General features: G+C 47.2%; 1 protein-coding gene across 1 annotated transcript in view; it reads left to right on the forward strand.

Moving 5' to 3' along the window:
* The window catches only part of fgd (faciogenital dysplasia), a 48624-nt gene that overhangs the window by 12598 nt on the left and 19904 nt on the right, over nt 1-16122 (forward strand). Inside the window, exons 2-3 of the mRNA XM_023819364.2 lie at nt 14488-14658; nt 15764-15959. Of these exons, the coding sequence (XP_023675132.1) occupies nt 14488-14658; nt 15764-15959 (367 nt within the window). The remainder of the gene's footprint in view (nt 1-14487; nt 14659-15763; nt 15960-16122) is intronic.

Here is a 16122-nt window from a genome sequence, read left to right on the forward strand (position 1 = left end):
TATTGTATGATCATGACGTCCAGCTTGGGTTAACCCAGCTAACTGAGAAATCTTGCATCGTGGAACACCCACCTGGAGGAGGGCCATCGTTGTTTGATATTAGGTAATTTAGGGTAAAATCCTGTAGCGGTAGAAGGTGTGAGTGTCTGTGAGTACCTGTGTGCACACTTAAGTGTGTTTCGGTGTTGGGGACTGGTCTGCACACTGTGTAGTGCCGGGGTGACCATGTGTGCACTCCTCTGCATTATCACTTCAGTACTATTGCTAAACCCCTCCACCCCTTTGTTTATTTAGAGCCCTTTGTGAAGAGGTTAGTCATGATCAAAACCACTTTGTATGACCACAGGTATCACATACAGAATGTGGAAATGATGTCTGACTCTCAGGTTGATGTGTACTTCCGACTTGCCCTCATGTTCACATGACTCTGGTATCTATATAATGGCACCAGTCGCTAAATGTGCCTCATTTACAGTGCTGCTGGGCACACAGCAAGATATGCCGGAGGGTACAGATGTCCCTACGCGAGTGAGTGAGCCCTTCGCCATCCACTGCCCCCGAGAGCCATGTTGACAGCCGCAGCTGAAGCTCTACTGTATGTTTGCACTCCCATGATCCAGAAAGCGAGAGTGCCGTGCTTCTTGGGGAGCACCCCGCCTGTGCATTCCGGTGGATTCTTCTTGGCACCCATAAAATAGACACGACTATAAATAAGCTGCGGAAGCTGGAGGGTTGAAGATGGGGAGGGAGCGATGTCGGAAATGTCAGCCTGAGAGGATGGTCCTAATGGGTGCAAATATTGGAGACTGCATTCTGATAAATAGATTTAATTTCTTCCGGTCCACTTACCCCAAATAACCCTACAGTCAATTATGTTGTCTAATCTGTGCCCCCTCACCCTCGAAAAACACACAACGTGTAATCACTGATGTCTGCCTGTGTGTGTGTTCAAGCCCTGCCAGTAACATGGAGTACCTATTAAGCTTCACAAATGTCACTGGTTGGAGGTGGGAGTGCCAGTGCTGTAGCAGGATTGCTCCTGCGAATACTCAGAGTATAAATGCTGTGTGAATGGAACCAGATAAAAGCATCCAGTAAATGCTTATGAGCTGATATCATGTCAGTGCCCTGGTTCAGTTTCTCTGTACTGGAGCTGGTGTTTGATGCCTCATTGGCTGAAGGCAGCTCTGTGACAGATGTAGCCATCTCAGGTCGCTGGGTAGGAGCTCCTGTTAATCTGGTGGGGGGGCTTTACAATGAAGGGAGGGCAGGGAGGCTGGAGCCGCCTCAGCAGATAATGTGATGAAGGAGCTGCTGATGATCTGTTGTTGTAGCACGCCCTGAATGAGCTGAGATGTGGGGCTTTTTCATGATGGGGGGTGCGATTGTGGGTGGCTGTGTTAGTGGGGGGAGGAGCCGACGACGTCTGTCTCACCGATGAGCACAACAGTTAGGGGGAGGAACATCCTATGTGTGAGTCTGTCCAAGAGTAATATGGCTCTGCAGGGATTTAGCAGCTTGTGCTTCAGGTGCCCTTAAATTGGTCAAGGATTCGTCCCCTTAAATGTCAGCTGGCACTTGTTGCCCTCATTTTTTCCCACAAATCTCCAGCTCACTAGCCAAAGCGAAACTGCTCGTTGTCCTTGTTAATATTTCCTTACCGGGCCACTGTGCATGGCATGCTTCTTGCAGTCCGAATTTCACCCTTGATCCAGCTTTTAAAAAAAAATGACTGGACAGCTTTTTATGATAAATGGAAAAGTGAAACTCAAAGGCACGTCTGCTTCTGTCTGAATTTACTATGTGAGAAAGGAAGGATCTCTTTTAGTGTGGAAATTTTTCATTTTTAAAATGTTTTATATATGCATAAATGAATGTCCCCGCCCACACATGCCCCCCTTCACATCTCATCTAGACACAAGGTGAGGTATTCCCTCTCCCTTTTTGATTTTTATCTGTGTCATGCTGCTTTCAGCTTGAGGGGCTCGGTTACTCGCTCCCATGCCGACCGGCCGGCTCCTGTCTCCAGGCTCCTGTCTGCGGGCCCTTCCTCATTCCGTCGTGAATCAAAGGGGATGGGGGGGTGCATAATAATAGGTGCATGTGAAGGAGGGCACGGGCAGCTAGGCGACATCATCGCAGCTCTACCTGTCATTCTGCCATCTGGGTGAAGTGGCACCCATCATGTCTGCTCAGAGCTTTGTGCGAACAATGAGAATGGGAAAACGTTACAACCTTTTAACGGGAAAGTCTTTTGGGCAGGGAATGTCGGAGAACTTGCCATCTCTGTCTCACGTTCCCCCACCCCTCTCTCTCACACACACACACACCCTCACTCCCTCCCTCTCTCTCTCTCTCTCTCTCCCTCCCTCTCTCTCTTCACGCTCTCCCCCGTCGTCATTTGTTTCCTTGACGACCATGGAGAGGCATTATGCTGCCTGAAAACTACTTTTACCTCATTCACGGCACGGCTCTCTGGCATTGTGAGGGAGGCGCTGCGGACGCCTCTGAAGCTGAATGAAGCCCGGGAGGGTGGACAGAAGAGGAGCGCGTTTGGATTCGAACAGGGCGCTCGCCCTTGGGGGGGAGGAGGAGGAGGAGGAGGAGGAGGCAGCGACGGCTGGGGGGACCCAAGGAGCGTGACTCAGTGAGTGTCTGCCGGAGCTTCCATGCTGGCTCTGCCTACGGACCGAAGCGGACCTTCCAGCAGACATGGGTGTCGGGCTTGAGGGAGACTGAGCCGCCTGGGGAGGGTGAGAACCACGAGGTGCGAAGGCTGTCCAGGTGGCCCCAGGGCCAGCGCGTGCAGCGGGTTGGCTTTTACCTCTGGGGTGACCTGTGCCGTTACGACGTGCGTCCGAAGGAGGGCCGTGTGTTGGGCTACTTGGGGACTTGTTATGGATTTGCTTTTCCTGGTGGTGTGTTTTTTTTAAATTACGGAGATTAGTTATTGTTTAGGAAAACAAAAATTTCTCCTGCATCGTTTCCTCTTGCTTTTTAGAGTAGCACTGATTGATCAAGATGCCAGCTGCTTCTACAAACAGTGTTACTTTCCCGTTGTGTGTATGTGTGTACATTTTCAGAGTTAACGCAAAGTGCTGAATCCCTGTTAACAGTATCATTTTAAATGTGGGTGTTGCTTCCGAAAGCCAAACCAGGATGTGAATGGAGATGTTGATTAATTTATGCCTTTATGGGCTGCTAGTTTTGTGGCTTTAACATTTTTAAATGTGGCTCCATTCAGAGCCAAGCAGCTTGACTCCATGGAGATGGTAAATGATGGTGACCAGCATGGAAATGCTCCATTTTCGTCTCAGCGGGAGCACGACGAATGGCCACTTTACAGATGCAGGATAGTGCTGCTGTTTGTTATTTTAGGTTTATTTCCACAAGTTATTATCCACCCCCCTGCCATCGTGTGTGTCTCAGTACCCAGTGAGTTGTAGTGTTTCCATGGCGACCTGGCCCAGCTGCAGAAGTGTCGCTCTTTGCATTCATGAGCTGCCGGACTAATAACTGACCTCCTCACCCCAGATCAATCAAGCCTGGGTGGAGTGTGCTCCAGGAAGGGAAGCATGTGGCGATTTCTGCCCAGGCGGGATCGGGTTTCCATGCCCGCCAGCACTGCCAGTCTATGATTTGATTTAATTTGATTCCAGAGATGCATGAAATTTGTGTCACAAATAGTTTGCATTTCTATAAGTACAATGGGTGATTTGCATGAATAAAGCAGGCTGAAAGTTTCAAAATTGTATTTATATTCCATAGAGTTTTAGATAATTCAGGGACTTATTCAGAGGCGTAATCGATTGCCTTCTTGCTGCATTTGACACGGAATTTTTGTTTTCACTTTTACAATTCATAGACGGCTTTAAAGGTATTCTGTTACTCTGGGGGGTGGGGCTGGGGGTGGAGTATTCAAGCTCCACTTTCTAAGGGCTGCGGATTCCTGAGGTTTGGGACCAGTCATGCTCTCAGGCCGACTTTCCCTTCACCAACTCAAAGCCCCCCCACCCCCCAAGCCCAGGTTTTGTCTCCCAGGCTGGGATACCATGCACACTTCATACGTTTGAAGCCTGATGTTTCTCATTCAAAAAAAATAATAATACTGCTGAGTTTTTTTTTTGCCCTTTAATGAGGTTTCGGGTGACACACTGGTGGTCTGTGCCAGCGAGGATCTGCAGTCACGGAGGTCACCTTGCGTGACCCCATCGGCTTTTAACAAGGCTCTATTAAAATGACTGTAACAGCTAAGGCATCAGGACTAATAGTTGACCATGTTAAAGATTAACTTTACCTGTTGACTAATATTTATGTTCCCGAAAGGCTCATTTGTTTGTTGGATGATAACAATTAAACAGCATTCCTCCAACATTTCATTTCCTGATGTGCTCTGGTAGTGTTCACCAGTGTGAATTTGCAGCAGCAATGATGGGGGAGGAACTGGTGGAACGTCCTCCAAGTGCAAACCGCTAACTGGGCCTGGCGTGTTCCTGTGGGTTTAGAGTAGAGCGCCGCAGCAGAGGGCTAGCTGGAGGCCCATTGTCATGTTAACCAGCATTGTGGCCCATCCCCAACCAGCCACAGCTCTTACGTTCCATTCAGAGTTAAGGCACCGCTTATTCCGGAACATCCTCAGTCTGGGGGTGAAGGTTGTGTGCTGTTACAGCTTGTGGGTCGGATCTGTCTGTCAGAGGGCTAATGGCGTGAGCCGGGGTCTTCATAAAGATCGCCTTTGCGTCACAACAGTGGTTGAGTTGTGTTTTTTTTTCTGGAGGATAAATGTCTCCATGTCTCAAGGGAGTGCTGAGGGACACAGCCACAGGTGACGTCACATGCTTACTTGCGCGGTGACCTCTGATGGATAATTCTTTATTTCTCACATTTAGTGCTGATGCTATTGCGTGGAATGAGGCTCTCAATGAATGCGGGTATGTGATTTATTTTACTAACCTCCAGTACTGATATTCATACATCGTTTCTTCCTGGCTACATGTAGCCAGAGGAGGACTGCAGACACCGAAACATGACACTGAGGGGGAAAAAAAAGCGTAATAACCTCGTGGAAACGGGGTGGCCTGTGGGTTAGCGCCGTGCGTCTGCATAGGTCTCCCCGCAAAAGTCCCTCAGGCCCTGGTGTCTGCAGTGTGGCTCACAGTCTGGAATTCCACCACCTTCATTCGGGGAGTTTCCTTCACCCTCCACCGCTGCCCTGCATCTGCAGGAGAATGTTCTGGACCTGACGTACGCTTGGTTGAATTACTGGTATTGGGGTCTACATAATGGAGTAATGTGGAAATGCATGCTGACACCTCAGTCACTAATCGCGAGGACAGAGTACAGGCATGTGAGTAGAGTGTATCTCACTAGTACAGAGATGTGCAGTTCACTGATCAGAAGCTCTTAATCGGGTCTTCAGCAGGCTCTACGTTATTGCTTTTAGAGCGTCTGATGGTTTTGCTAGTCTTTTTTCCCCCTCACATGCCCCTCACTGTTGAGTTGAGATCAGCCGGCAGATGACAGGTGAATAAGCTTTTGGAAATGCCTTTGAAAATAGATCGCAAAATGTAAAGTGTGGCCTGTGGGTATCGTCATTATCCAGAAGTAGCGTAGGGAGACTGTAACTGGCACGCCAGCGCATGGGGGGTGGATTCTATTTCACTACGTTTCTGTTCCAGTTAAGATTGAAATGCCTCAGTTTGTCGATGTGTTAGTAGTGAACATACCTATTTTCGGTTAAATGTATAATTTTATTTAAAATTTATTTAAAATTTTTATTTATTTTATTTATTTAAATCTATAGTCATAGGATTCCTTGGTTTCAGTTTAATTGGTAAATCGTAGCCCCTTACTATGAAAACAGTAATGAAAATGTGAGACGATATAACAGGGCTGACAGGTAATGCTGTGACTGCAGTATTGCTGCTAAAACTGTCCCTTTGACAGTATCTTTGTCATTCTGTCATATGATCCTCAGTACTGTGCTTTCTGAACATAATGTGACCTCTGGGAGATGCCAGCTTCTGTAGCCTGATGACTGGAGGTTTCGCCTGCAGCTTAGACCTTCGAAGCTCCCCACTCCTCTCCATAATTGCACTGTATACATTGGGGGGGGGCGAGTTCAGTCAGGGACTGTAACCATGGTTACCAAGGACTAACTGTTGCTGTGACGCCGCTGCTGACACGTCCCTCTGCTGATTCCATAATCTTGTACCGTGTGCTGCAAGTTGGCTTTGATGGGGGGGTAATAAATGCCGCCTCTCCCACAGACGGCTGCCCCCCCGCGCGCCGCCGTCCAGATGCCGTATGGAGGTCGTGTGGGATGTTAGGGCAGCTCCAGTGAGCGGCTCCCTAACTGTCTTCATGGCCCAGGCTCCAGAGACGTAACCTGGCTGGTCTCTTATAGCTGTGACTCGTATTATAATTTCATGGAATAATAATATGGTGATCTTCTCTTTCTTAAGCTTGGGTTAAATGGCCGTATTCCTGTCAGTCCCCCACCAGTTTCTGGTGATGCGACGGTCCTACATAAAGGTCCTGGCTGTGTATGCAGTACTCCGGGTCGCTTGGGGCGACGCCTGAAGGGAGACCCGGCTTGGCCGCCCTGCCCGCTGCGTGTTCCCCGAGGTGCAATAACGCTGTTGTCACCGGCTCCGACGCGCCCCTTTCATGCCGCCTCCCGTCCTGCCCCATCCCATCCTGTGTGCTGGGCCGGGGGATGGGGGACAGCCGCCCTGCATCACCCCTGTTCCGTTCTGCCGGAGAGGCCAAGGGCCCGGTGCTGCCATCTGCCTGACTGCCGGCCCGCTCGGGCTCGTCTCCAGAGGGGGGAGGGGGGAGGGGGAGCACATGGACACCAAGCACGAGGCGAACAGTAAGTGAGAGATTACTGCTAAGTCATCTGGATCATCTCCTGTACTTTAGATCCGTCTTGTAGTCATTTCCTGGATACTGTCAACGTGCTCCGTGTCAGCTCAGCCAATCCCATTATCACAGCACTGATCTACTCTCAGTACCTGGGCTCTGAGTAGCTGGGTGGCTGTCCTGATCCGAGGCTGTGAACCAGCGGGGGGGCGCTGGTGTTGTATTTCTGTATTTCCTTATAAAACACCTGGTGTTTGTCCCGTTTCAATAAGGCTTCTAAGAAACATCTGTGTTTCCTGGTAACAGGTGATCTGTGGATGTGATATTTATACTGTGGTAACACAGGGGTGTTTTACTTAAGATGCTTGGTGCTCCTGTCATTATGTGTGGCAGACAGCCAAGAGCTCCAATCATACTACGGTCACTGACAGTCTTCTGCTGCACCCATCGCATGTCTGTAAGCTTTCAGAAACCACACTTGAGTGGCGTTGTGAAAACAGGAAAAGCAGCAAGTCAGCGGCCACTGCCTGTGACCGTTTAAAAAAAGGGGGGGGGACAAGCCAGGTAAAAAAACGTCACCAGGAGGTCTGTATGTGAGAGAGGAGCAGGAGGAGACCTGGAAGGGCTCTTCAGATGGCTTGACAGTGAATGGTCCTGCACATCCGGTCTGCTCCACATTTTTGGTTCATATTTTGGCATCAGAGTGCGTTGGCATAGGAAGCCCCTTGTGCATCTGTTGGGGGCACCACGCCCAACATGCTTCTGGCCGGGTTTAACCCAGCCACTGGATGCAGGTGCCTGTCATAATGGAGGTGCTCCCCACATCAGCCCCATCACATCTGGAGCCAGTGTGAATGAGAGGGATGGGTAAGTGATACCCACAGCTCGCATCGATCCCTTTGCAGTAGTGCTCTCTGGAAGTGCAGCTGAGTGTAATTACACACCTACCTGCCGCGAGCCTTAGTGCCTGAGCTCATTATTTTATACCTGAATGCCGTGTTGGGTGCTGCCCCTACCCAGATTAGAACATAATCCAGCGAGCAGTCCTTCCACTCTCAACACATCCTGGATTCAATCAGCCAGGCCTGCTGCTTATTAAAACCTGCCACAAAAGCCGTGTTATCTGCTGAGGAGCCGGGGACATCCTGCTATTACGAGTGGGGCTGGACTGAGGTGTTATGCTCTTGCGTAATTAAGCCCTCAGCAGCAGGTGGGGCCTGTAGTGGCGGAGACGGCTGTTGGGGCTGGGGGGCATGGCAGTATCAGGACCGGGGCTGGAGGAGGGCTTACGGTTTGAGAGGCTGGGCACCAAACAGAGTTCAGCGTGCTCTCAAGTGTCAAATTAGCACCCCTGCCCTGTGATGCCACTCTGACTCACCGCGTGGCTCTTGCTTATGCACGGTCTTGTGATGCTGCCCCCGTCCCTCACATGGTGAGGAATATGAAAAAACACCAGCCTATTTTTAACCGGCTCCTTGCCACGTTCAGTCTGCTGTCCTCTTGCTGGCTGCACGTCGATCTCATCTTAAATCCCCCCTCGCAGGCGTCCTTTGTAATTTGACCCCGATAATCAGCAACATACCCATCCTTCATGTAGAAAGCAGATTTGGCCTAAGACTGAGAGCAGAGAGGGAGCGAGGTTCTGCCAATACTTGCTTGCTACATTAACGTTTCTTTCAGGTCAGCCAGACTTATTTATTTAAATACTTATTACTAGCATTGTCCAGCACCGTGGGCCAAACAAACCTAATAAACACTTTATCTAAGATGCATGGCAGAGCAGCAAGGATTAACCTACTGACAGCCTTGCACCTTGCAGTCAGTGTGAGGCAGATGTTATGTCTTCTGCCCATAGGGGGTAAAAGTCCCCCTGGGGTATTTCCTCAGTGGTGCTGCCCTTTTATCTCCACTCCTTTTCTCATCCAGGAAGGATTCCATCAAGTCTGTCTTTATTCTGCAGTGTTTACTGTGGACACACACACACACACACACCAGAAGTAACCAAACTAAATACGAGACTTTTGGCATTTTTAGTTTTTTGATTGCATTCACAGATCTTTGTGGGGACCCCACAAAGTAATATAAATCTAATCCACACACACACACACACACACACACTACTTATCTCACTGAATCTTAATCAGAAATTACTGCTTGTGAGGTTCATACTTTTTTTCTGTGACTTTGTGGCAATGTCTTTATTCACACGCTCCTTTTGCGTGAGGGATTAGAACCTGACGTAAACTGGCGAGCAGTCCTTCCACTATCAACACGTTCCGGATCTGGTCAGATCGAATGAAAGGCCGTGGGTGCACACCCTGAGAATGCGCTGGTGTGCAGCAGTCCGCCAGCCGCTGAGATCCTCCTGGCAGTGATTCATCCAGTACTGATTGGGTCTTTAATAGCCTGTGAAGTTAATGCGCTCCCAAGGTGTGTGTGTAATTAATCATGTGCAGGCTTCCTCCCACACACTGGAGGCATGGAGCACAAGCAGAAAGATTAATTAGATCAAGGTCACAAGTACAATTATGTCCGGAAGTGTGTTGGCGGCTAATTTTTAAATTAATTGAGTCATGAAAGCATTTAAATTAAAAACAACAGGCTAATTTAAGAAATCTGGATTCACCGGGATCAAACCTGATCCTTAACCCTGCGGAACCTATTCAGTTGCCTCATGATGAATCGCAGTAAGTGGTCGGCTGGTAAAATTTAGCCTCCAACTCTCTCTGCACCGCTCGCCACCCCCCCTCGCCCTTTTGTGTTCTGACATGCACAAAACTTACACAACAGTACTGAACTCATTCTAATGGTTTTTCTTCTCATTTGTACATTTGTACTATAGGCTTTACTTATTAAAGAATAATAAAGGCATTTATATTTAAGTACCGTGTCACAAGAAGCATTGCGTGTCTGACCTCGGGGTTTGAATTTACCTCTCGCCCTTTGAGTGCCTGTTCCCAGACAGGTGTGGTAGGAGGGCCCCATGTTAAATGGTCGGCACAGCCCTCCCTGTCTATTCTTAGCCTTACGCAGCAAATTGCATGTGTCACACACTCATGGGGTGGAGAAACGGCACATTACTGTCAGGAAGCGGCCCCACAGGCTGCTTTCCGGGGGCGATGGATGTGCTCAGCTGCAGCCAGAGGGGCCATTAGCCATTAGCTCCCCTGGATGCCACAGGCCCATCTCTCCCACCTCCCCAACCTGGGTACCTCTGGGGCCATCAGTGACCTTGTTGACAGGAAGCATCCTCACTGTTAGAAGAATGGGGATGGATGCCATTAGAGTGCAGCAATTTCACAGTGTGTCTCAAACTTGTTAAATGGCATGAAAAGTAAAAATACTAATGTGGAAAAAAATGGATGATACCATTTTTTGTTTTGGGGGGGGCGTTAAACTCCAAACTCCAAACGGTGTCTTGTATATCCTTACATAATTCTGCCTAAAGTCCAGTCAAGGCCAGACCATCCCAGTTTCTGATGAATAAAGGATCAGGATTGGCCTTGAGCTGGGAACCTTGTTGCTCAGCAGATAACGGGCCAGTTCTCCTCTGGCATTGTTATTTCAGCTGCTATCTCCTGCTTCCTGGCTGTGTCTGTCACTCCCACCTGTAAAACGGCCTCCCTTCTTGTTGCTCTTAGAGGTCGCGTTTAGCGCCTTGCTTTGACTATGCAGCCGTGTTCCTTGACCAGTATCCAACAGCTGACTGTTGATTTTAGAGGATTCAGCTGGCTGGTGTAATTATTCAGTGGCTGATCACTAATGATTTTTATTGCTATTGTGTGAATAAATCACAGTTCTCCTGTTGCCTTCTGGTAATTTTATATATATATATATATATATATATATATAGACCTATTGTAACACAGCTTTAAAAAAGTGGGCCTCCCTAGTGCTGCCCAGGTATCTGTCCTAGCTCAGTTAGGATGCGCTAAACCATAAAGATGTTCATGTGATCTGTTGTGCCACGTAGTGTTACGTAGTTGGAAGTGAGAGTAAAGTATAGGTCCATATGAATTCCATTTTTTGGATTTATTTTTATCTGATTTGGACCCGTACTGCTAGAGGAACAGCTTTTCCTTATAGGAAATTAAACGTGAATGTGTAGTAATTTGTAGCCGCTGTGTGTGCAGCTTGCATGTTTCCCTGTGTTAGCATAGAAGTCCTCCTGTTACTACAATGTCCTCCTCTAGTCTGAAACCAAACACCTAACTGAATTTTAATCTTTAAATTGCTCATTGTGCCCATTGGGGAGTGATTTATGTGTGTCATGTGACAGACTGGCATGCCCTGCTGGGAGTCCCCTGCCTTGTACTTCCTGGTATAGACTTCAAATCCTTAGGGACCCTGCAGTGAAAAGTAGTTATTTGTTTATATTTGTTTTTTCCTTTCACAAGTTTATCACATAGCATGTGCAGACCTGTTTTCCTTTAATTAGCCAGTATAACTAATCATCTCTAGGGCACAGAGAGGCTTCGAGGAATACAGCACTCAAAGAAAAGCGGATGTGTTCTGTGAAGCGTGACCTTTGCAGAGACGGCCAGCGAAGGCAAGCAACTCACTGTAAAGCGGTAAAACCGCAGGAATAATTGATCTCACAGCCTGCACTGGGACAAAGGGCCTGCGTGCAAGGGGCTGCCCAAGGGATGCCGCTGATTGGCAGCTCCTCACAAAAGGAACCACAAAGAGCGAACCTTAAGGGCCAGACACGGGGGTGTGCATCACTGTGCCCCAGTCCAGGCAGAACCCACCCTCCCATGCATTTCATAAGGTCATTGAGGTCTCTTCTGCTGTAGGTGATGTAGGAAAAGTTTGGCTTGCTTTTATTGTCCTGAGGATCACGTGGTGCGTGACCAAGAGCTCTTTCAATGGATTTGAGTGTGACGATGGAAATGCTTTCCTCCAGATAGAATCGGGTAGCGAACACACCAATGCACAGCCCACTGGAAGAGGCTCCTTCGTTTTCCTGTCGGTGGTAGTGAGTCGCCTTCTGGCATCACCATGAAAATCCATGAACAGCTGTAAGGCATCACGTGTCACATGACTAATGCACCTGCCTTATCCGATGGAGGAATCCGATCTCGAGGTTTATCCCACCGATCTAAAGAGCACCTCACTGATGCATGGTCTGCTGTACATGGGGCAGGTCAGCCGGTGCCAAGCTATTTTTAGCAGCATGGATGGCAAAGGGAACATGACAGATTAACATATGAACAGAAGCTATCACTTTTGCACCACTGTCAAAGCAATATGAGCATGAAATCATCCACAACAGACGTGTGCGTATTGTCATGTGCTATTATATTCAAATTCTACTGGCTGTCAGATCAATGATGTTGACATGTTGGACCAGGTGGTTGGTGTTGATGTTTTGGTGATTGTGCTCTTGCTCTCAAAGGCGTCCTGCTTTTAGCTCAGAGGTACACAAGGCTGCCCTAAGTTGATGGGAAAACAATGTGGAACAAAGTGGGGATTTCGTTTGATCAGTTATAGTTTCACAGGAGCCCCTAACAGAGGGAATCTTCTGGTGGACACTCGTGTCAGCCCCCAGCAGCCGGCGTGAAGAACATACCGCCATTCAGCAAGGAAGCTGAGCTTTGTGCCACACGTGAACGTCTGCACAAACTGTCACCAGCTGCAGTGTGTGTCCGTCACAGGTGTGAAAGCCGGTTTGGCAGGTCCTGTTTGTCTCAGAACAAGGCCAGAGCCTTTACAGCTCTGCACAAAAGCAGGATCTGGGTGGAGGGAGCAGCCATGGAGAGTGTCCTTGTCAATCAAGTGCCATGGAAAAGCTGAAAGGGAAAGAAAAGTTCACTCTGAGAATCGAGATGATGGTGGTAAGGCTGCTGTTCATCTCACTTTTAAACGTAACAAGGGAACTTTAACTCATCTTTTAGCTTCATCCATGGATGGTGTTGGAGGAACCTCGTCAGCATGTGATATCTAATGGCATGGTAGGGCTACCACTGAATTTCTAAAATGTTGTAGTGATTTGTTGTTTAACACTTTGTTTTTAGGGGCTTATTGGTTTTTCAGTCAGAGTCACTTTTTGTTTGGTTTCCATAGCGCTCAAACATGTACCTACCCAGGTTAATTGATGCATGCGATGATTCATCCTCTGCGTCAGAGATGCCAGGAAAAAGTGTCCCATTCTGAGGGAATCCTGGCAATGTGTTTATTAGCTAGATTAAGAGTTTGTGCATCTGACAGTTGATATAGCCGTTCAAGTGTTCATCATCGCTACAGGAGTCCGGTAAAAATCTTTCTAAATGTTTCACCTAAAGTTTGGTATAATTCATTGAACATAGATGGAGTAAACTGTGGTGTTAATATTACCTTCTCACTTTGTTATTCTTAATATTGTACTATAATTACAGAAACTTTATCAAAACTGGACTGAATAATTTATTGGAGGAGTTCAGTTTTCCTTCTGGGTCTGTAACTGCTATACTTTTGGTAGCTTTGAAAGCCAGATATTATTACAATACATTCTCACCTAGTTTGTGGAAGAAAGTCACATTAATCAATATTATAAAAGGTCACCTAAATCATTTTTGAAAAATGTTGTTGTAGCTGTAACTTGAGAACAAAATGAACTGGGTTTATCGAATTAATATGTGGCCCATTCTGAAAGCATTAGGACTGGAATGTAGGTCACCTAGTTCTAGTGAAATTTTCATTTCTGAACATGATGGTGTAGATTGCTTGGCCCTGACATTTGCCTCCTTTGTGAAAACCTACTATTAGCTTATCTTGTTGGCTTTCAATATTTTGACTTTTCTTTTGACAGAACTTTAGAGACATGAGCTGAAGAATTTTTGGAATATATGTGTTCACTTCATTCTTGATATTATGCAGCTTAATTGACACAATTCTACATGTATATTTCATAATTTTCTAAAAGTTTTGTTTTGTAACAAGGTGCTACCTGGACTAATTACAGACATGTTTTCCGCATCTTCTCACACAGATGCAAGTCCACCTCTATACAAACGTGACTCATATGCTTTGTGCAGATCTAAGACATGCTCTCAGAAAATCGACACCCACAATGAGAGAGAATAATTTCTCCCTGGGAAGTCTGTGTTTCACAGAAAATGCCCTTTTAGTGTATCATTTTTGTGGGCTGGCCGGATGCTGCCGTGACATTGTCTCCAAATAGACTGCACTGGGTACTGGATGCTCTTGTAACTGGAAAAGCTCCCAGGGAATCATTAGTGCAGCTCACTTCACCCGGCCTGCCTGGACTATTGATTCCCATCGCCAGTGTTCCCTTGCTGTCCTCCAAAGTCCCGGAAAAGTGATAGAGATCATTCATGGCAGTTCCTCTTCCAGGATCCATCTGAGGCTGAATGAGTTGTATATCTCCTCCGGCATCAAGTCTAATACTCTGTAGTGCTCTCTGTGTTTATGTTATCAGTGATGCTTTAGAGGTGGTGAAAAGCCCAAACCCAGTGCGTGGGATAGAAACATCATCCAGAGTGAATCTCCTTAAAAAATGCAGTACCTTGAGCACCCATCTTTGTCAGCCCAAATAACCCTGCATTAGATGCTGCCTGATGAGTTAGCGAGAGACCCACTCCTCCTGTATCACTTTCTCATGAGGACATGTTCGCTCCATAGATATCCAACCCCCAGCGGTGCAGTTAAAGTGCTGCCCGACCGAGACACAGCTCCCTCGGGCAGGAGCAGGAACCCTCGCTGCCCCCAGGTCGTGCCCCAGCGACCCAGCGGGGAGAAAGCGCCTCCAGCCTGCAGCTGCACCCCGGCAGCCTGTGTCACAGAAACCCCAAGGTAAGCCGTCCCACATCGACCGGGGCCTCACCCTGGGGAGTGCCGGCCCGTGTCCCGTCTGTGTGCTTTAGTGTTAAGAGTGCGACTGCATGCATTTACATGTTTAGCTTCTCACATCGGCTTCTACATTATATTAAACATCTAACTGTGAAAATTAGCGTAGATATTCTCTTTGGAAAGGAGAACTACAGTCATAAAAAATGGAAGTTGCTATTTTTGTGAACGAGTGAAAATTGAAAGTGGTTTTCTGTCTCATGGATAAAGTGCCAATCTGCACAAATAGTGCAAAATAAAATGTTTTAATGCAGTGACATCTGTCTTCCTGAGTGCTGTTGATAAGAGGCAAGAAATTAACTACCTAGAAGAGCTGCTGTAGTGTCTGTTTCTCAGGATGTTTGCTGTAGATGTTTACAGTTTCAATATTTTCTCGTATGTCTTCTGTAGATTGTCTTTTTCGATTGTCTTACATTAAACAACTTATAAACAATGTTTATGCATTGTTGCAATTTTTAAAAGATATTTGGATGTAACTACTAAATATTTTTTGATACATTATTCAGTCATAGTTCTGTTTATGTTACCCAGTACTTTATTTATGTAAATTAATTTAAATGTTATTTACTCTCTTCCATTTCGATTAGTATGGTCTGGGAGGAAGGAAGTTCTGAGGGGAAGAAACCTGTTTGTGGTTCTGTCAGCTTTTTAATGATCCTTTTAAAAACTCCTGCAGACACAAAGAGGCTCAGCTGCCGCTCTCACGTGAGAAGAGGCCATATGTACAGCCTATGGCTGCCCACCGTCAGCTAACAGAGATATATTTGCTGCTTTCCTCTGAGTTGCCTCTTTTTTTCATGTATCAAAACCACAGTGAGTGACATCCTGTTCAGAATGAGGAAGCAGTATTCGCAGCCTCCGTACTGATGTTTTCCGTCACGATCGGCTGCGCCTAGAATTTATCTCTCTTTTATTTGTTTTTCTTTTTTTGTCAAATTGGCACAGGATGGATGGCCACTCTTCAGGGTCCCTCTCAGTTTGCGTCCCTCGGGAGCTGCAGTCACCCTGGGCTGTGTGAGGGGCTGATCCTGTCCTTTCTCCTCTCCCACAGTTCCCCCTAAACCCTCACACCTCCTCGGCCTGGGAAGAGAGAAGAGCCCCAAGTGGATTCCTCCTGCACCCTCGCGACCCCTACCTGCAGCTCCCCCACCGAAGCCCAGCAAGACGCCCACCTGTTTGGGGAAGCCAGAGGCTGAGAAGACTGTGAAGAGCGTCTGCCTGCTGATCGAGAAGTTTGAAAACTCAGGGTGAGAGAGTCTCATACGCGATTATGTTTCATTTGTAATCCCTTATTCGTTATTACTCGTTATTGCATGTCTGATACTAAAGTGGTTTTATGTGAGGTAGCTATTGCCACTTTAAAAACATGCATTAAATATACGCATTAATTTTGCATTAATGTTCGCTGGA

The sequence above is a fragment of the Paramormyrops kingsleyae genome, chromosome 6 (genome assembly GCF_048594095.1).
Source record: "Paramormyrops kingsleyae isolate MSU_618 chromosome 6, PKINGS_0.4, whole genome shotgun sequence".
Taxonomy (NCBI): domain Eukaryota; kingdom Metazoa; phylum Chordata; class Actinopteri; order Osteoglossiformes; family Mormyridae; genus Paramormyrops; species Paramormyrops kingsleyae.